General features: G+C 49.0%; 1 protein-coding gene across 1 annotated transcript in view; it reads left to right on the top strand.

The window, feature by feature from the left end:
• Positions 1-22,062, top strand: part of PRKDC (protein kinase, DNA-activated, catalytic subunit) — a 2,818,033-nt gene that overhangs the window by 2,524,912 nt on the left and 271,059 nt on the right. Inside the window, exons 78-79 of the mRNA XM_086965729.1 lie at positions 3,780-3,847; positions 4,202-4,422. Coding sequence (XP_086821855.1) covers positions 3,780-3,847; positions 4,202-4,422 — 289 coding nt within the window. The remainder of the gene's footprint in view (positions 1-3,779; positions 3,848-4,201; positions 4,423-22,062) is intronic.

Genomic DNA, 22,062 nt, shown 5'->3' with positions numbered 1-22,062 from the left:
CCGGAGAGACAGCTTTTTCGGCTGTTCTGTTCTCCAGGACTTTCTGCTGTGATCATTGGTTCGCAGACCCACCACCGGGGTTGGTATTGCTGGGGTATCTATTCTAAGGTAAAGAATCTAACACTAACCTGTTTCTTTCAGATGCACTAGTTACTTACCTTCGGTAACGATATATCTGTAAGAAACAGTAGTAAGTGTTAGATTCCTTACGGCCCCACCCATCCTCCCCGTTCTGCGAACCGATATCTAGGGTTAAGGTACATCCCTTTGAGGGCCCTAGATTTATGGCACCAGTGTGGGTTTTTATCATGGCTCTGCGTTCCTGGCGCGGAAAAGCTGTGTATAAGACCTGACGTCAGCGCGCGAGGGTGGCGTCTTAAGTACTCCGGCTACGTCATCCCGGCGCCGACGACGGACGTGGAGCCGCAGACGACGCCTACCGACGCGCAGAGGTACTGCTATGCAAAACTTTTCGGATCCAGTCTGACACCTGGGGATATTCTAAAGTAAGGATTCTAACACTAACTACTGTTTCTTACAGATCTATCGTTACCGAAGGTAAGTAACTTGTGCCTCTGGTGTCTGGCGGCGTCCCGGCTCCATATCAATCTTCTGGAGCTGCGGGCGATCCGACTTACACTGAAGGCATTCCTTCCCTCTGTCCAGGGAAATGTAGTGCAGGTGTTTACGGACAACACCACCGCCATGTGGTATTGCAACAAAGAGGGCGAGGTGGAGTCGCGGACCCTTTGTCAGGAGACTCTGCGCCTCTGGACATGGCTGGAACATCAGGGTATCACCCTGGTGGTTCAACACCTGGCAGGCTCCCTGAACGCCCCTGAACGCCAGGGCGGACGAACTCAGCCGTCGGTGCATGATGGATCACGAATGGCGTCTGAACTCTGACGTGGCGCAAGGCCTCTTTCAGCAGTGCGGAGAGCCTTGGTTAGATCTATTCGCCACAGAAGAGAACGCGCAATGTCATCAGTTCTGCGTGTTGGGATTTCCAAGGCGGCACTCGCTCGGAGACGCTGTTCGTCGCGAGTGGAGCTGTGGTCTGTTGTACGCCTTTCCACCTATACCACTTCTGCCCTGAGTGCTGAAGAAGATCAGACGCGACCGGGCCCAAGTTATCCTTGTGGCTCCGGACTGGGTACGGAGATACTGGTATCCCGAGCTTCTCAGCATGTCTGTCGATCCCCCGATTCGTCTGCCTCTTCAGGAGGACCTTCTGTCGCAGCAGCAGGGGACGGTCCTCCACCCGAACCTGTCCAGTCTCCACCTCCATGATGGATCACGAGTGGCATCTGAACTTGGACTTGGCACAAGGTCTCTTTCGGCAGTGGGGAGAGCCTTGGTTAGATCTATTCGCCACCGACGAGAACGCGCATTGTCATCAGTTCTGCGTGTTGGAATTTCCAAGGTGGCACTTGCTTGGAGATGCTTTTCGTCGTGAGTGGAGTTGTCGTCTGTTATACGCCTTTGCGCCTATGCCACTTCTGCCCAGAGTGCTGAAGAAGATCAGGCGCAACCGGGCCCAGGTCATCCTTGTGGCTCCGGATTGTGCACGAATATACTGGTATCCCGAGCTACTCAGTCTGTCAATCGATGCCCCGATTTGACTATCTCTTCAGGAGGATCTTCTGTTGCAGCAGAAAGGGACTGTCCTCCACCCAAACCTGTCCAGCCTCCACCTACATGCGTGGAGATTGAGCGACGACAGTTGATGCCATTTGACTTGCCTCCTAAAGTCTGTGATGTCATTCTGTCAGCCAGGCGTCCCTCCACGAAAATGGTATACGCCTGCAGGTGGAACACATTTGTGGCATGGTGCACAGCATAGGCTGTTGATCCCCTTTCTGCCCCTCTTTCTGAGGTTCTCCTCTTTCTTCTTTCCCTGGCCCAGCAGGGCTCTGCTCTGGGCACTATCAAGGGATATCTTTTGGGTGTTTCAGCCTACTTGAGGCTTCCTGGTCAGCCTTCTCTTTTCAAGTCCCCTGTTGTAAATAGATTCTTGAAAGGCATTACTCACGTGTTTCCACCTGTTCCCTTTGTAATGCCTCAGTGGGACTTGAATCTGGTGTTAACCTATCTAATGTGTGCTCCCTTTGAGCCGCTCCATAACTGTCCTTTATGTCTTCTGACTCTCAAAACTGCTTTCCTGGTTGCCATCACCTCTGCCAGGACAGTGAGTGAGCTCCAGGCTCTTTCTTCTAAGCCTCCTTTCCTCTCTGTCCATCTGCACAAAGTTGTTCTGGGGACTCGTCCTTCTTTTCCACCCAAGGTAGTTACTGTCTTTCACATCAGCCAGACCATTACCTTGCCCACCTTCTTTCCGCCTCCGCATCCCTCGAAAGAGGAAGAGAGGCTCCACCGTCTGGACCCAAAACGTACGCTCTCTTTTTACCTGAACCGTACACAACAGTTCCAGGTGGACGACCAACTTTTTGATGGCTACACGGGCGCTAAGAAGGGACGGGCGGTGCACAAGAGGACCATCTCTCGGTGGGTCGTTTTGTACATCAAGATCTGTTATTTCTTGGCTAAAAAGGAACCTCCTGAGGTGCTGCGCGCCCATTCCACTCGGGCCACGGTGGCTACTACTGCCTTGGGACGGGGAGTCCCGTTTGCAGGACATTTGTCAGGAAGCTACGTTGGCCTCGCTGCACACGTTTGCCAAGCATTACTGCCTGGACAGCCAAGTCCGGAGAGTCGACTTCTTTGGCCGTTCCGTTCTCCAGGACTTTCTGGTGTGATTTTGTTTCGCAGACCCATCACCGGGGTTGGTATTGTTGGGGTATCTTTTCTAAGGTAAGGAATCTAACACTGACGTGTTTCTTTTAGATGCACAAGTTACTTACCTTCGGTAACGATTTATCTGTAAGAAACATTAGTGTTAGATTCCTTACCGCCCCACCCATCTTCCCCGTTCTGCGAACCGATATCTAGGGTTAAGGACTTTCCCTGTCAGGGCCCTAGTTTCATGGCACCAGTGTCGATTTCTTGCATGGCTTTGCGTTCCTGGCGCGGAAAGCTATGTACAGAACTGACATCAGCGCGCGAGGGCGGCGTCTAAGTACTCCAGCTACGTCATCCTGGCGATCACGACGCCGAAGGACGCGGAGCCGCAGACGACGCCTACAGACGCGCAGGGGTACTGTAGACGAAAACTTTCCAGATCCAGTCTGACGCCTGGGGATATTCTAAGGCATTATTGTGTATGCTCAGGGAAGACCTTTTGCTTCTGTAAATAATTTATTTAGATGTATTTAAATCTGGGATTTCTTGCAACCCTCTTAGGTTACCTCAGTGCACCCCCTATTCAGTGTCCAAGAGTTCCCTCCCTATAAATTTCTCTCACCATGTCGTCAAAGAAGACAACTCCGGAAATGGCATGCAGTTATGGACTTTAATCACAATTTACATCTGCATGATTAGAACTGATGTCTAGGTATTGAGTTGTTTAATTCAATGCCCCGTTCAGCCATCCGTGCACGAATATCTTGCTGACTTAAATTGCAAAATACACTAACTCTTAAGGAAATGTTCATGCTCTTACCACTTTATCGTTATGTTTGAGATGTTTTATAGAAATCTCTTATGTTCTCAATGCTCTGTTTTACCACAATACGGTCTGGATTTTAAAGATCTGCTTTGCAACTAAGTATATCTTTGTAAGCGACTGTTGGCCATCATTTGATAAATTAGTGTTGTCATAAAAATCACTTTTCTTCATGTGTATGTTTATTTATAATTCAATGCGTGCAACATATTTTCAGGTCAGTATGATGGAAAATCTAAACCTTTGCCAGAATACCATGTGAAGATTTCAGGATTCGATGAACGGGTATGGAAATTTCTTTTAGGGGGAGGAGATTCTTCACTTAAGTAGTTATGTTTAGCTTTATGAAAGCATGGTGTGCAGCCTCTCAAAAAATGCAAATTCTGTATTTCTGTTTAACCCAAAATAATCAACATAACACACATTTGAGTGTCATGACTTCGTTTTACGTTGTTCTAGTCGTAGTGTGATTTACAATTAATGTAGGTTATCACATGCATTTACAGTATGATTGTTTTTGTTTCTTATGGATAAGCTATCATTATGAAGATTCAGAGCGTTATTCTAAAATAATGGTTTGTTGAATTAGGAAAAGTGTCAGGTATCTTAAAATCTCAAAAAGCACTTGTTTCCATTAAGGTGAAAATAATGAAGTCCATTCGAAAACCAAAGCGAATAATTTTAAGAGGCGATGACGAGAGGGAGTACCCTTTTCTTGTAAAAGGTGGTGAAGACTTGCGGCAGGATCAAAGGATAGAACAACTGTTCGAGGTGATGAATATCATCCTTTCCCAGGATGCTGCGTGCAGTCAAAGAAACATGCAACTTAAAACATACCAAGTGATACCAATGACAACCAGGTAAATAGACTGCAAGTTGATATGTTTTCTCCCTCCGCTTAAACAGAAGTATGCCAATTCCCGAAATGTACTGTTTCACACACTGTCATAGTTTTTTAGATTTATATCGTCAGTATCACTCTTTTTCTTTGATGATTGTCTTTGCAGAGCTTCTATTCCTACTCACTTTTGCTGCACTTGAGAGGAACCCGCATCCATACTATATTAGTGCTGAATATCCATCTTCTGTCACTTGCATAATTGTCAGTCTAACTAATGAGACTTTGAGCTCTCCTTCCCATTGCAAAGGTGTGGTGTTTTCCTAACCCCCCCCCCCCCCCCCCCCCCCCACAGGGGTTTCCCCTTCCCATGGCATCAATCATGTTGTCGTCCATACAGAGCACAGGTTCATTGATAGTACCTTCCAAATACCCATACTAACAGCCTTTTAGGCATAGTCCCCTCCAGACCTGACCTGGACAATCCTCCAATAGCTTCTGCACAGTGGCAGGTGACACCACCTTCCTGCCTTTTCACTTTTTTAACTCCATCATGCCTCCAAACATGACTGCATGTCGCCATACATAGGTGCTGCTTCTGTAAACTTACATTAGTTCTGTAGCCCTGCTTTAATGAGTTCTTTTACAGAATTTTCTGACAAAACATTTATAGCAGTGCGCATGGATTTCTCCAACCAGCACGAAGGGGATTATGCCATTCTGCGCATGTTGAAAACCGAGGTTGGCCACAGACATGACAGCTCTCTTTGGTGACTTAGCACAAAACATAACTCCAAGCTGTTAGACCGGACAGCCTAAGGATGCCCACCCCCCAACATTTTGCCTACTCCCTCCTCCAAATTGTCTGACCTCGTTTTTGCTGGCTTTAGAACTCTGTGCACTTCACCACTACTAACCAGTTCTAAAGTGCTTGTGCTCTGTCTCCTAAACTTGGGAGCATTGGTTCATCCCCAATCGACATATTTAATTTGCTTATAAGTCCCTAGTAAAGTGGTACACCTTGTACCTAGAGCCTGTAAATGAAATGCTACTAGTGGGCCTGCAGCACTGATTGTGCCACCCACTTAAGTAGCCATTTGGCCATGTTTCAGGCCTGGCACTGCACTGGCAAAACAACCCTTTTGCTAGTCCCAAATATTCCCTTTTTATGCATTTGTTACCTCTAAGGTAGGCCCTTTACAACCCAGAGGGCAGGGTGCAATGTATTTAAAAGGCAGGACATGTACTTTTATGTTTGCTTGTCTTGGTAGTGAAAAACTCCCAACGTCGTTTTTCACCTCCGCAAGGCCTATCTCTTCCATAGGATAACATTCAGAATACCTTATTACATTTTAGAAGTGTCATTTCCAATTGGGAAGAGATAAGACCCCTAGTCTGGTGTCTCTAGAATCACTATTTAAAATCACAACTCATGGTGAAGTCGTATTTTAAATTGCAATTCTGTGAAGTTATATTTTAAATTGCACTTCTGAAACTGCCACTTTTTCAAAGCTGGCATTTTCTTACTTTAGCCATTTGTTGCCTAGTGCCTGTCTCTGTTCAGTCTAGGGTGGGCGAAAACTGGGCTTTGTGTATTCTCTCTAGACAGCCCCACCCAAAGGGAGCTTAGGTGTGACTTGATGAGCCATCCTAGGAAATGGGAAGGAGGAACTGGGCACAGCCTCACACTTACACCTGAATAGGCTGTGTCCTGTCCAGACATAAAAGGCTGCATACCCCCTGTGATGAGTCTGGAGCCAGGGCAGAAAGAGAGGACCTCTGTGCACTTCAAAGACCCTTGTTTGAAGACTCCCACTTCAAAAGCACAACTGGGTATAAGTACTAGACCTCCAAAATCCTGACCTGAGTACACTTCTGGACCTGTGACCACTACCAGGAAGAAGAACTGCTGCTCAGCTGCCTTGCTGTGATGACCTGCTATTCCCCTGTTCGGGTGAGAAGACTGGACCTCCATCACTTGAACCCAGAGTGGAGTGGAGAGTGGAGAAGTGTGGCTCACTGGTTAGAGGAGGCATACCCTGAAGCTGAGGTCAGACCCGGCACCAGGGTTCGATTCCCGACGCGGCAGGGTCCTGAAACCAATTGTCCACAGACTCGATCATTCTCGCTTCGGTGCCCACTCTAAGCACAAGTTCACAGTATGCAGCTCTGGGCAACAAGCTTGCTTAATCTCCACAACGGCCCCCCGCGGCGGGATGCCTGGCTTTCACCTTGGGGATGCCCGGCTTTCACCTTGGGGGTGCCCAGCACGGGTGATCTCACAGGGAAAAACCAGGACATGTTCCCAAGGCAAGCGCCGAGATGCCCAAGGGTAAAATCGAGCGCTATATAAGAACACACATCCATACATACATACATACATACTCCAAGTGCTTGCTGGCTTGCCTACTAATCAGAAGTCTCAGGGAAATAAAAAACATCCAACTCTTCTGCTGCTGTACCTGGACTCTGCCATGTGTGATTCTGCCCTGCCAAGTGGTGCCATCCCAGTCCTGGACCCTTGGAAGTGAGGCTTAAGGTGCTTGCTCTAACGAAACCCACGTATTCCTATCCAGAATCGTCACCATTGCGTGGGCCAGAACCGACACATCACTGCGTGACCAGACCAGCGTATTGCCTCAGCTGTAAGGATTGACTCTGCCACATTGGCTTTGGAACCAGCACTGCACGACACTCACCCCGGCTCAAGATCTTCGCTTCTCTGAAGACGACAGCCTATACAACGAAGCAGAGAACTCTGCATCGCAGCCTCTGCGCTCATCAGAGCAAACGCATTGCCGCTGTTGCTTTGACCTGGACCAGCACATCACCACCATTGCGAGGATCAACACCAGTAAAGGCAGAGAGTACTGAAGATAACAAAGTGGCAACTTTTCTAAACTTCCACACTGTAGCTTGTTACATTAATTTCAAACTGAGAATCAAGTCGGACTTAATGTAACAAGTTGTTTGATACCTTGGACTATCGACTTTGGTCCCTCCGTTCAACAGTTAGCACAGCAGAGGGGTCAGCATGTAACTGCATTCGCCACTCAGGCGTTGAAGTGTTTTTCACAGTATAGGCAACAGTTCTGTGTTTTCACTGGCAGGACATGTAAAGTTGCATGTTCTTCCTGTGGACTGTCATACCTTGCCTTAGGACTCGATAGGCCTGCCATGTAGGTGACTTGCACATATACTGTGGGAAAGTCTGGCTTTTCAATTACTTTAACCCCTTCGCTGTGGCGGCTATTCCGCCGCAGCGCTATGGGGGCGGGGCGGCCGCGCGGCGGGTCCATGCTGGTGACGGAACCGCTCCGTCACCAGCCGCGGTTGAGCTGTGCTGATGACGGAGCGGTTCCGTCATGGCCCCGCCCGCTCAATAGAACACCCAGCGCAGGCGCGGAATCCACACCGCGCAGGCGCGTCTGCCGGGCCATGACGGAACCGCTCCGTCATCAGCACAGCGCCACCGCGGCTGATGACGGAGTGGTTCAGTCATCCGCACGGAAAAGGTTAAATGACAAAGTCGAGTTGGCAATTAAAACTGCCCTTTGAACCTGCAAATGGCAGGCTGCGAGTCTTGTTTTACTTGTGTCTCACCGAGGGTGGTGCAACCAGTGCGCCAGTCCCTAGCGGGACCCTCTTACTTGCATGCCCTGGTTACCATTTAATTGGGACTTACAGGTAAGCTAACTAAACCAATTGGGACAAAGCCAATTCAATATATCAGTTTAAGAGTAAGGGCACCGGCACTGAGGTCTGTTAAACAGGTCTCAGTACACACTCAGAGTCGAAAAACCAGCAGCATTAATCTAAAAACCTGGGGGAGGAGGTGACCATACAAAAAGTGTCATTTCTTTACACAAGGGTTATGCCGTACCCTTCCGCTATGCCCTTCCCTTTCTATCCCGCCCCCCCCTATACCAGGTCATTGTTTCTAGGCTTACCTTAATTCTCACAGCAGAGATACTTGCCCTTCTGAAAAAAGCAGCCCCAGAGATATTGCCTGGAGAAGAAAAAGGCACAGGATTTACTAACTGTACTAGGTCCCCAGAAGGATGGAATTTTGAGTCCCACTCTGGATCTCCGCCTTCTGAACTTTTGTCATTCAACAGTTCAAGATCAAAATGCTGTATTTGAGACAAGTTTTTTTCACCCTAAACATTAATGATTGGATGGTGTACTTGAACCTACAGGATGCATACTTCCATCTTCCAATTCCTCTTGCTCACCAGGGTATCTGAGTCACAGCAATGTACCCTATTTTTAACATGGAGTCCCAGTGCTATTAGTTTATAGTCTTGCTATTTGAGCTGATTACTTTTTCAATGAAAGTGCTGGCAGTTTTTGTGACTTAGTCTCCTCATGAGGTTTAAGGACCAGCGAGGGCAGACTCCCCAAGCCTAATAATATCTATCACAAAAGAAGCCTTCGGGTCCAAAGTCGAGCTGGGTGAGCGTATGGGTAGAAACAACTATGCTGTACCTCTATGTGTGGTTAGGTAGCGCCATGTGGATCTATACTAACACCATTCTGCTCCAGCAGTGGTGAGCAGGGCCTATATAGGCGCCATTCCTGTCCGCTGGTGTCAGTTCCTTTCTTTCCCTGAGACCAGACATTGATCTAGAGCTATCACTTGTCTCTCAGAGACCTGTTTTAACTCATAACATTCGAAAATTCAGTGTCCAAGGGAAATGCTACCTCCCAAAAGTGCATGTTTTAAAGTCTGTAAGGACTGTTGCAAACACATGTCTTTGACAGATCCCCCATCAGGTCAAGCCTTGACTCCAAAGCTTGCAGTGACTTCATCCATAAACCTAAAAGCCATATGAGACAGTAAGGCGAAACTAAGGTACCAAAGCACTGGAAGACTCCAGGACGAGACTGGTGCAAGACAAAGGGTAGTTTTCTGTCCCATTGCTGGTCCAGAAGTCACAGGAATTGTTCTCAGGGTTGGTCGTCCTAGTGCTCAAAGTCTTCAGGTAAGTTGAAGAAAAAGCACAAAAAATACAAGAGGGACCCTCCCCTTTCCTGCCACTCACGCTTCCCTGAGAAGGCAGGAGGGCATCACCATGCCTCATGATCACGCTCCTGAGGTCTATTGAGGTCGGAGCCTATCCCACAACTTGGCATGGCACAACTCGGGTTTCCGGGGCCGTCTGAGACACTGAGGTAGATTGAAGAGTTCCGCAAGAATATGCTTGGACTCTTTGGATCCTTACTGACTCACTTTGCTACACATTCAAGCCCAAAAGAGCTTAGAGGCCCTGTCTCTAGGTTATCACTAGCAGGTTCACCCTCAGCGCCTGTTGGATGCTCCGAATCCACCATAAGCCTCCTTTGGTACCCATTTAGACTCAGCCTTTGGAACCACGCTGTTTCCCAGAGCTTCTGCGTCAATGCTGAGTCCATCAGTACCAGAGGACAAGGTTCCCATTGTGCTCGCTGACTCAGAGTTGGTGCTGTTACAGCCTCGTCTGAGGCTGAGCTTGGCTTCAATCAAGGCGCCACCTCACCCTGTTGACTTACCACCCCCACAGGAAGGACACATATGTTGCATCGCATATTTGGCACAGATTCAGACTATGATTATTATTCTTGTGATTAGATTGAGCAACCATACCACAAGAAAAATTGGTATGATTGACTTCAGAAAGCTAGTGACTTTGATCCTTCCCCTGAGTCGGACCTCCTCCCACCCCCTAGGTCCAGCCACTATGGAGATCGCTTTTTAAGCCATGGTCATGCGTAGGGTGGCAAAGTTCAAACACCTTAGTGGTCCACACCAATGTCTTAATGAAAGTGCTTTAACCAGGACAAATAGCTATTGAGTCCCTCTTGCTTTTCAATAAGGCCTTCACAGATACCATTTAAGGGGCTTCGGCCAAACCTTGCTCTAGCCCCCAAGTTGCACTCCAGAATAGGAAATGCTGTTAACCCTGCCCTGGTTAACCCTGCATTTTTATCATGGCATCTTTTCTCTGAAAGCTCGGTGGTGCAGGCATCTACTAGTTGGATGAATCCAAATAACTTCCCAACTACTCTCCCTGACAGGGAGACCACCCAAGTGGAGATTTTTGGGAGGAGGGTATTTTCTTCCACAAACTTGGCTCTCTGTGAATGCCAACTGCCTCCTGGGCTGCTATTCCCATGCTCTTTGGAATCCGGTGGCTCTAGTTCTCCCAGGTGTCATAGTTGCCCTATGATCTGTCCTAACCAAAACCATTCAGGGTGGTCGTGATGCAGCCAAGTTCACAGTATGTTGTAGCTTGGATACCACAGATTCACTGGGCGAGCCATTGGAACCCGTGTTCACATTTGCTTCAATGCCTGGCAGCTGCCACACAGTTTCTGAGGTTTTGTGCATTCGTCCCTTAGGAACATGCCCTTTGATGGGACTCGCCTGTTTGGACTCAAAGCTGATTCTTCTCAAGAGCTGTTAAAGGAGAGCATGGCCACTACATGCTCTCTGACCTTATCGGCCCGCCTTTCCCACTGCATCAGCGCTACTGTTCCTTTTGTGGCTTCAGCAAACATACCTCATACTGTCAGCAAGTCGAGCCCCAGCAAAGTGCACAGCAGTTTTGTGGCTGCGGCGCCCACTGCCCCCATGGTCAAGGCCAGCGATCTCCTTAGTCTGCTCTCCGACTCACCTAACAAACCCCTTTAGCATGCCCTTAGTGGAGAACAACCACACAGTTGGAGGCAGTAAGTAAGTAAATACATTTTTTATTGCACAATTAATTAAAATCATTGCAATCTGCACATACAAAAATGATCATTAAAAATAGAAAAGTATGTACAGATCTGTTGAAGGAGAAAATAGAATTGATTGTTAAGGTAAAGGGAAGGGAAAGCAGAGAAGCCAAGGGAATGGCACTTACGGGGGTAAAAGTTCAAATTTGATCAGATGGTAGAGACAAGCAGTTAATTTCTGTGATGAATTTTACAAAGCGAGTCGCCAACTGTGGCGATTCCCCCCTCATACATGCCTCGAGCGCTTCTTGACATGTCCTGATGCCTAAAAGAAGCCAAATTGGTCTCAACCAGAATATTCTTTGCGCCCGAAGGCAATGGCAGATGCACAAAATGTGGGCTAAGCTTTCCTCTCCCTGGTTACAAAAACGGCACTGAGAAGAGGCTTCTTTATTATATCCTTACCCAAACTTATATGCCATCAACGGAATTAAGCCAAAACGAAATCTCATCAATTGGTGTTTGATATACGGCTTCATTGCTGATGCAAGATAAGATGGGAGACTTTTCGGGGCATATAGTTTGGCAGCCCAAGTGCCATAAGAAAGCTGAAGAACCTGTTGCGTGTCTGATTGATTTGATAGGATTTTAGCTTGCTTGGTTACAAGCTTCGATTTCGTTTCGTTGGACAAGGAAGAGGACCATATATCCCCACTTCGAGGGATTTAAGCAGAATATCAGGTATTTATTCCATGATGTATTTGGGTTGTTAAGCAGGAGCCATATGCAGCTCTTCAACGTATGGGGGTTAGCTTTTTCGCTTTCAGACAGTATGAGACGTATCTTGCACCCATAATCCAGCGCATAGAGGATAAGGAAAATTCTTTCCGAATTTGGGCATGGGAAGTCCAATTTGGCAGTCGAAAGACCCGGCGATAGTATGATGATTGTGCTCTATCTAGCCAGTTGTTCATTTTGTCTTTAAAAATTATTACACCAAAGGAGATTGTAGGAAGGAATTTTGCATTGATCAATTTTATCAATGGGACAAGGTCCTGGAAATGGAGAGCGCTCTTCGTTCTCATGAAGGCCCCCTCTAGACTACGAGCCACTGCCTGCATCTCGGTTGTGTGCACCGAGCATCTCCCTTTATGATCAATCCAGACGCCCAGATATTTATATGCAGTGACAGTCTCCAGTGGGTTCCCTTCTATAAACCACATGATCTTTTTTGTATTCGCGGGAGAAATTGCCATCGCTTTGGTTTTACTAACGTTTATCTCTAGCATATTGTTGTTGCAGTACTGGGTGAGGGAATTGAACAATCTTTGGAGGCCCACCTGGGTTTGATCTAGAAGAATGGTGTCATCTGCATATTGTAGAATTTGGATTTTGCTTTGACCGATTCCTGGGGGGAAGGTTCTTGATCGGGACAACCATTCGGGCAGGTCGGCGAGGTACAGATTGAAGAGTAATGGTACAAGAGCGCACCCTTGTTTTAAGCCTCTATTTGTATAAATTTTGTTGGAGGTAGACCATTTCGATGTTACTCTGACTTTAACCCAGGTGTCCGTGTGTAGGGCTATTAGTGCGTTTAATAGCGCCTGTGGGATACCCCATCTTGCCAGTTTTTCCTACAATTTAGGCCGACTAACGCTGTCAAAGGCTTTGCGAAAATCAATAAATCCTAGGTACATTGATTTGCCTTTTGCAGCTAGAGTTGTTTCCATCAGATGGGCTAAGGAGATCAAGTTGTCCTCGATGTGGCAGCCTTTTCGGAAACCGGTTTGGCTGAAAGGGATCACGTTTTTCGTTTCCACCCATTTTGTAAGTTCTTTTAGGAGGACACTTGCGTAGACTTTCCCATCAACATCAAGTAGGGCTATCATCCGATAATTATCGGGGTTGGAACGCAAGCCTTTTTTATGGAAGGGTACAAGGAAGGATCCTTGCCAGGAGGGCTGGATGGAATGTCCCAATATTGCATCCTCGAAGAGAGGAGTCAGTATCGCGGCCCATTTTTGTACAGAGGCTTTGAGCACTTGCCTGGGGATACTGTTGGGTCCGGGGGCTCCACCGGAGCGCATTTTCTTTGACTCCTACTATTTCTTCTGTTGTTATCTTGATGGTAGGGGTTGTGCCATCCTCAGTGATTAGCTGTTCGAGCGTAAGATGGGTATTACTGCTGCTATTTGATATGTACGGTGCTGTGTACAATAGTTTAACATAATTCTCCCAAGCAGCAGGGGAGATAGCTGCAGTGGGTGATTTAGTGGCCTTGGTTGCCTCATTTACCCAATTCCTAAATTTCCTTTGGTCCTTAGTTTTGATTATCTTCAAGACTGTCGCCCAACGAAGCTCTTCTTCCTGTCTTTTTAGGTCGAATCTAGCCTTCCTGTAGTTTTTTCTGGCGACTGATATGTCACTCTTCAGGGATTTGTATTCGCTTTCGTCGGTCCCATGGGCTCGTTGCAACTTATTTAATTTACTTTTTGTGGAGTTTATAAGTTGTTTTTGCTCTAACATAGTAGTTGGGACCGGAAGGTCCTTCGAGGGGCTATTTGTTAGTTTTAATGCTAATTGGTCTCTGAATTCACTCAGTCTTGTTTCCCATGAAAGTCCTGTCGAATAGTCAGTGCCATCCAGACGCTGTTCAGAGAGAAGATTATCAACTTCCGCTTCTGTTGTTTCACGATTCCATTCAGACCATCTCAGTTTTCTTACATTCTGGAGGTTTGATTCTATGTCAGGACCGGAGGCTTCAGATTATGCTATATCTTCCTTCGCTTTATTAACATAAAGAAACCACAGCAGCTCAGGAAAAGATATAATAAGAACAAAAAATGCTTTAAACATAAAGCATTGACGTAATGTTCAACAAAAAATCAACAACTCCCAAGAGTCTCTTTGCTTATAATAATAGTCCATAGTCCTTTGTCTCTGTCCATCATCACTATATAACCGGACTTCCCATCATCTTCCTCCTCTTTCTTCGCTGCTCCCGCAGCCAGATAAGTGCTTTTCTGTTTCGACTTCTTTTTATTGTGATTGATTGTCTTGTGTGCGGTCTTTGGGGACTCCTTGCATGGTTTATTCCCTTTCAGAGTCCCCGGTTGCGGGAACGTTCTATCGTTCCTACGCGACTTTATTCCCACTTGTGTGCGGTGTGTACATAGACCGCAAGGGGGCGGCCTGTCGTCTCGCCGACCCTCCGGCGCGCCTCCGCAGTGCGAGGAGCCACGCCGTGGGGTCTGCTTGCGCAGGGGCCGACCCTCGCGTACCCCTCTGACACCTGGTGATCCGGGTCTGTACTTTACCAATTTTGACGCCCTCTGGGGTCTGTATAGCGGTTCTGACCGCGTGAATCGCCCTCGGGCGAGATCTGTGCACCTCTTTTCCGTGTGTGGCCTAGCGCGCTTGAGGGGTACGTAGACCCGGTCCCGGCGAGGAGGGTCTGCGCGCTTGGGGGTTGGTGCAGCCCACCTGCCACGTCAGCTGGCCCAAAAACGTGATCGCAGCCGCTGGGCCTGCCCACATTCGAGAACTTTCTCGGTTGCCGCCCTCTTGGGTGCCCCGCATTTGCCCCTTGGTTCCGAGATGGAAGGGGAGTACGATGAGGAGGCCTGCCCCTATCTGCAGGATGATGAGTTTTATCAGGCGGTGGACAACTCCATCTATCGTTGCGTGACGGAGGTGGTAGGGCCCATGGAGGACCGCCTTTCTGCCCGCATCGTGGAGGAGTGTGCGAAGCTGGCAGCGGCGCAGGTGCCTCCGTCCCCCGAACTCCCGGGGACGTCCGGCGGGTTGCCACCCGCTCCAAAGAGACCCCGTGGTGAGGGACCTTCATCGGAGGCCCGAGGCGTGGACAAGGGCGCTTTCGAGCGACTTCGTGACGCCTTCCTGGCCAAGGCGACGGCGGTGCCTCCGGCGCCCTTGGTGGACCCTGGCACTTCGGGCGACGTGTCTACGGCGCCCGCCTCCCCGATCTACGACTCCCCGGACACGGATGACGACGGGGAGTCGACCCGCTCTTGGCTCCCGACACCTTCAGCGAAGGAGATGCCCCGAGACGAGTCGGGCATGCTGGACCCGGACGAGATCGTCCACCCCCGATCCGCGGCCTGGGCCCCGGGGGAGACGGTGGCGAAGTTTGTCGCGGGCAGGCTGCGCAAGCCCCTGGAGAAGGAGGCGAGGGGTTGCCTGCGCGGGGAATGCCCTCGGCCTACTCTGGAAGGGAAAGTGGCCATGACACCAGAATTGGACCCCAAGATGGCCACCTTCCTGGCGAAATTCATGAAGGACCCCAGGAAGGGGATCGACCGGTCCTGGCGGGCCTGCCAGGACAAGCTGTTGGATGCGGTCGGGCCCGCCACGAAGATCCTTGATATGGCGGAGGAGGCCCGAGCGAATGGCACCGCCATTTCACCAGAGGTGCTCTCCAACTGGGCCCAGAGGGTGATCGTATTTTTGGGCAACGCCAACTGTGCCCTATCCACGGAGAGGCGGCGTTCGCTCCTTATCAAGCTGGATCCGAAGCTGGGGGACCTGGCCTCGTCGGAGGCAGGTGCCGTGGCCCAGGGTGGCCTTTTCGATGAACCTTTCATCCGCGAGCTGGGAAAGTTCGTGAATACGTTCACGTCGCTGGACAAGGCCCAGTCCAGCATCAAGAGGGTGTTCCACCAGCGTTTTTCTGGAGGGGCCGGTCGCGGCAGGGGCCGCGCGATCGGCCGTGGTCAGCAGACCAACAACTGTGGACAAGGCTCCGGAAGAGGTCAGTACCAGACCTCGGCCAACTACACCAACTTCTACCCCACGAGGGGACAGCGCTATGGTGGCAGAGGGTTCAAGAAGAACTCCGGACAAGGAAATGCCCCCGGTAAGTGTACTTTGCTTGGATCATGTTCCGATTGGGGGGCGGCTGGCAAGCTTTTACGGGGAGTGGGAATTGCTCACTGCCGATGCTTGGGTTTTGCAAACTGTGAGAGGTTTCCATATAGAGTTTTACGACCAGCCAACTCAGGCGAGGCCCCCACGCCCGAAGGTTTTTTCAGACTCCGACGCGCGATTGATAGACGAGGAGGTCTCAGACTTGCTGCGCAAGGGAGCCATCCGTCTATCAACGCGCCACCCACATGGGTTCCTCAGCAACGTCTTCTTGGTAGACAAGACGGATGGGGGCAAGAGGCCTGTGATCAATCTCAAGGAGTTCAATGGGTGGTTGGTCTACCGTCACTTCAAGATGGAGGGGATCCACCTCCTTCGGGACGTGCTCCTCCCTCGGGATTGGATGGTGCGACTGGATCTCAAGGATGCCTACTTGGTCGTTCCCATCCACCCCCCTCATCGTCGTTTCCTACAATTCCTGTGGGACGGCAAGGTGTTCGAATTCACCGCCCTGCCGTTCGGTCTTTCTTCGGCCCCGTGGTGCTTCACGAAGGTCCTCCACCCGGTAGTGGAGTTTCTCAGAAGTCAGGGGGTCCGTATGCTGGTATACTTAGACGACATCCTCCTCATGGGGCAGTGCCCAGAGGTGCTGGCAGGGCAGCTGCGCCAAGCTGTCGGCCTGCTTCAGAGACTGGGGTTCGTCATCAACGGCTCCAAGTCGGTTTTGGTTCCCACTCAGCAGATCACCTTTAGGTTTCGTGGTGGACTCGGTACAGGCGGTCTTGAGCCTTCCGGGTCGGAAGGTCGCAAAGATACGTCACCTGCTTCGGCAGACGATCGCGAGGGACCGTACGTCACTGCGCCATGTCGCCAAGGTGGTGGGTCTTCTATCGTCCTCCATCCAGGCGATTTTCCCGGGCCCGCTGCACTACAGGGCTCTTCAGCGCCTGAAGGCGCAGCATTTGCGCCGTGGGATGTGTTACGATCAGTGGGTCCCCCTCACGGACGAAGTGAAGGAGGAGATGTCATGGTGGCTGTCTCACATGGAGGCATGGAATGGGCGAGCGATCTTCGGGTCGGCTCCGGACTTGATCATAGAGTCCGACGCCAGCAGGTCGGGCTGGGGCGCCCGGTGCGGGGATTTTTCCACCGGCGGCGCCTGGTCGTCAGAAGAACAACAATTGCATATCAATTGTTTGGAGCTCCTAGCGGGCTCCTTCGCTGTTCGCTGTTGGACCAAGGATTCGGTCAAGGCCTGTGTCCTGCTGCGGATGGACAATATTTCGGCGGTCCGGTATGTGAACCACCTAGGAGGTCCTCGGTCCCGCGCCTTGGCGGACTTAGCGAAGGACTTCTGGGATTATTGCCTGTCCCGTCACATTGCGGTGACGGCGGAGTATCTGCCAGGCAAGCGCAATCAGGTGGCGGATTGGCACTCTCGACATCTCAGGGATGCCAGCCAGTGGAAACTGGATCCGGGAGTCTTCCGGTGGCTACACTCCCTTTGGGGCCCCTTCTCGGTGGACCTCTTCGCGTCCCGTCTCGACCACCAGCTGCCGCGGTTCTACAGCTGGAGGCCGGACCCTCTGGCGGAGGCCACGGACGCGTTCTTGCAGGATTGGAGTCGGGAACAGCCGTTTGCGTTTCCCCCGTTCTCCATGATCATGCGAACGGCGGCTCAAATACGCCGCCAGGGTGCGGAACTGGTGTTGGTTACACCGCTGTGGAGGTCTCAAGTATGGTTTCCGGTTCTTCTGGAACTTTCTTGGGATTTTCCAATCCTACTCCCCCTGTTTCCTCTGCTCCTGACGAGCCCGGATCAGGAACCTCACCCTCTCGTCATGCAGAACACTCTCCGCCTCGTGGCGTGGAGGCTCTCAGGAGACGCTGGACGCTCCCGGGCCTTTCGGGGTCAGCTGCGCACTTGCTCTCCAAAGCATGGGCCGATAGTACGACGAAGCGTTACAGATCCGCTTGGCTTGAGTGGATGCATTGGTGTTTACGAAGGGATTTGGATCCCATGGTCGCCGGCCTTGTTCCCGTGCTGAATTTCCTGGCTCATTTGGCCGACAAAGGTTTAGCGTATAGGACGATCAATGCTATCCGGTCGGCGATATCTGCGGGCCATGATAACATTGATGGCCATCCGGTAGGGGAACACCCTTTTGTGTGCCGGCTTCTGTGAGCGGTTCGCCTCGCACTGCCGCCGGAACCCAGGTACTCCGTCCTTTGGGACGTCAATTTGGTTCTGAATCTGTTCCTGTCGTGGCCAGCGAATTCTTATCTGTCTCTTAAGGAGCTCTCGGCGAAATTAGCCATGTTGTTATGTCTGGTCTCTTGTAGGCGCGTCTCGGACGTGCGCGCGCTGGATGTTTCTGCACGCGTTTTTTCCCCGAATGGGGTTACTTTTACGGTGGGCCGACGCACTAAGACGTCGTCGCGTTCCATTTCTTATCCAGCCTTTACTGACACTCCTAAGTTGTGTGTCGTGCAATGCCTCAAAGCATATGAGGACCTGACTTTGGATCTGCGCCCTCCGGGCGAGCGTCAGTTGTTGATTGCCCTGCGGAAGCCACACAAAGCTGTCTCCTCCCCCACTATTGCTCGGTGGGTGCGTTGGGTCATGCAGGAAGCGGGCATCAATACTTCTCTCTTTGGAGCACACTCCGCCAGGGGGGCCATGGCCTCTAAGGCATTCTCAGTGGGTGCTCGTCTGGAGGACCTAATGCGAGCTGCGGATTGGTCCTCGGATTCCACCTTCAAGAGGTTTTATTTTAAGCCGGTGGTGGATTTGGCTCAGTTGGTGGTAAGTAAGCTTTAAACTAGCATAATCTGAAGCCTCCGGTCCTGACATAGAATCGAAATTTGCCTAGCTTACGTAACGGTAAGTTTCAATTCTATTAAGGACACGGAGGCGAGGATTATCCCACCCGGACTACAGTGGTGTCTCTACCCACCCGTATGGCAGTAAGTAAAGCGTTTTCCTTTACGTTGTCAGTACTGTGTTGTTCACTGAATGCTCCTCGCCTTGTTGTCGCATTTCCTGGGCCACCTCGCTGATGCTGTTCCTTTTTTGGCAGGCAACGACGGTGCTAAACAGGACCAATGAGGCTTAAGCGTGATCTGCGCGAAGAAAGAGGAGGAAGATGATGGGAAGTCCGGTTATATAGTGATGATGGACAGAGACAAAGGACTATGGACTATTATTATAAGCAAAGAGACTCTTGGGAGTTGTTGATTTTTTGTTGAACATTACGTCAATGCTTTATGTTTAAAGCATTTTTTGTTCTTATTATATCTTTTCCTGAGCTGCTGTGGTTTCTTTATGTTAATAAAGCGAAGGAAGATATAGCATAATCCTCGCCTCCGTGTCCTTAATAGAATTGAAACTTACCGTTACGTAAGCTAGGCAAATTTCGATTCCCTTCCAATCAGGGGAGTAATCTGGCGGTGTTGCTGCCTAAGGGCAACCTTGCATGTTAGGATTGCATGATCGCTGTCTAACGATGGTGTTATCAAGAGCTGGAGCGCCAGATGGAAGGCAGTAAAAGATATCCATATATAATCTAAAGTAGCCATACGGAATGAAGATATATGGGTGTATGCAGCTGATTGATCAGAGGCTAACCTTCCATTAAGAGTGCGCAGGCCGGATTGGTTTAATTTTGTTGCTAATTTTATACCATTAGGTTCCTTCCGTTGGTATTGGGACTTTATCTCCGGGATTGCCCACTCATCATTTACTGATGATATTTGAGCGGATCGGGAGGGATCAATGTCCATTAGGTTGGAATTGAAGTCACCCATTATCAGCCACAGGTCATTTGGGAATAAAGCTTCTAGATTATTTATTATAGGAAGCAAGTTGCTTAAGGTAGTCTCCCAGCAAATATTTGTGGGATGTAGGTAGACGCAGCCGAGGATGATTTTGTGCTTTATTTTTCCCTTAATATGGCTCTTGATCCCAATGCTGAGGAAAATGAAGTCACCTTCGCCGTTATAAAGTGTCTCTAGTTTTGCAACCAATGCATTCTTTACGGCGATCAGCACGCCCCCGGATGCATGGCCACCTGCTGTAGATGGAATAGCAAAGGATTCGGCTACAGTGAAATCTTCCCAGATGGTATTCTCCAGGGCCCAGGTCTCTTGAATGGCGAAGATATCATTTGACTTCCGCAGGTCCGTAGTTAATTGGCCTAATTTCTCTTTTGTTAGACCCCGGATGTTCCAAGAGCAAATATTTAAGCAACAGGCTGTCATATTTTGGTTCATTTTTGTGCTGGATTGTCTGTGCACTACCCTATAGCCTTGGAAAGCCATGACCAGTCTTGGGATTTGTTTGATTTGAATACGCATTTACGTGGTCCACCTGCTGATGTGGCTATCACTTGAAGTGGGGTGTCAATCCAGGGTGCTGCTTTTGATTCCTTTCTGTGGCCACGTAGCATCAGGGATAGCTGCTGTTTGCTCCCTTCCAAATTTAAGTCGGCACTAATGTTGTTGGTCAATGAGGGGTCAGGGGTATTTTTTAGAAAGGACGGATAATTGATGGTGGTATAAAGGCTAGCTTGAATACCCCATTTGCTCAGTTGCTTTACGTTCTTGGATAGTATTGCAGCTAGTTCTGGGTTTAGAAAAGTTACCAGAGTTGACTCATTCTTCTGACCATTAGCAGGATCTATAAAAGCCACTGTTTCAATGTCCGCTGAGTTGCCATTTTCTAAGCCTGGAAGATGCTGGCATAGCTTTAATATATTTCCCCTGTTTAGAATATCCCATTGGCCCTGAGATTCATATTCCGGGTGTAGTAGTACTTTTTTGTGGTGTAGCTGTGTGGGGCGAGACTCTTGATTATTAGTATTGACTTTGTGTGGTTGTGGCCGATTGGGGCTACAGGTTGAACGATCTGTTAGGGGTTTTTCATTACCTAGGTACTCTAGATTTTCTTGAGTAATTGGCTTTAGATTCAAGGAGCAGTTGTTTGTTAGCATATTCCTCGTGGCTAGTTCTTGGTGAAGGGTGTCTTGATGTCAGGTCCAGCATCCTCTAATTTTCTGTCTATTATTGGTAGTGCAATTTCTGAGATCGAAGTTCTTTTTATTTGTCCGCTGTCTTCAATGATAGATGTATTTTTTCCGCTGGTGACGGCAGAAGGGCTTTTAATAGCAAATTTAATAGACTTATCATTTTGAGTTAAGTGATTACTGCAAGATTTTTTATTATTACTACTATTTTTAGGTGCTTTGTCCTCCCGTTGAATCTAATAGTTTCTGCATGTAATTTAGAGGTGATTTCGGGTTTACAGTGATATCTTTTCTCAAGTCAGTTGATTTTTCTGGCTCCTCCGCCCGATTTCTAGGGGGGTCTCTCGTGTTTGTTCCAAGCCATTGCAATAATGCGTTGCTCTTTTTTTTCGCTTTATTTAACTACTTAAGTTTTTTCTTGTTCTTTCTGGACATCGTAGTTCCTTCCTTCTGAATTTGTTTGGTCTCAAATAAAATTGTGCAAGAACTTATTGTGGTAGGCGACTGATCGAGATGACAATTTATTGTGTCATTGAGTCGTTGTTGATCCAGTTTTAAGCTATTAGGATTATCACTAGGGCCGACTGAATTATTGAGATTTGATTTTGATGTTTGGGAAGTTTCTTGGGCTTGAAGTTGAGTTGGAGAACTTATTTTCTGCGGTATAGTTTGAGACTTTGTCCTTAAATCTTCTATTAAAGTAGTCATTATTTCAGGCAGAGACTCGAGTTTTTTTATTAAAGGCTCACAAGTACAGTTGATCTGATTGTGATTTGGATAAGAGATTATATTAGCAGGCAGTTCCTGACTTAGATGTGCTGCGGAGGTGTAGTTTTGGCCCGCATTATTTTGGGCTCTTCGTATTAGTGCGTTTAGCTGTTCCAGTTTAGAGTCTATACCTATTATAGAGTCTGCCAATAGTTGAAGGATAGCTATCTGGGGAAAGTGGTCTCTAATATCAGTAGTTACACTACTTTTGGCTTTTGGCAGATGTGAACGGCTAGCTGTTTGCGCCGTTTGTACAGAAAGGCTGATTGGCTTGATTTCATCCTTGG

Source organism: Lissotriton vulgaris, chromosome 4_1 (assembly GCF_964263255.1).
Source record: "Lissotriton vulgaris chromosome 4_1, aLisVul1.2, whole genome shotgun sequence".
NCBI lineage: Eukaryota > Metazoa > Chordata > Amphibia > Caudata > Salamandridae > Lissotriton > Lissotriton vulgaris.
The sequence above is the reverse complement of the archived record's forward strand: the minus strand, read 5'-3'. Positions and strand labels throughout refer to the sequence as shown.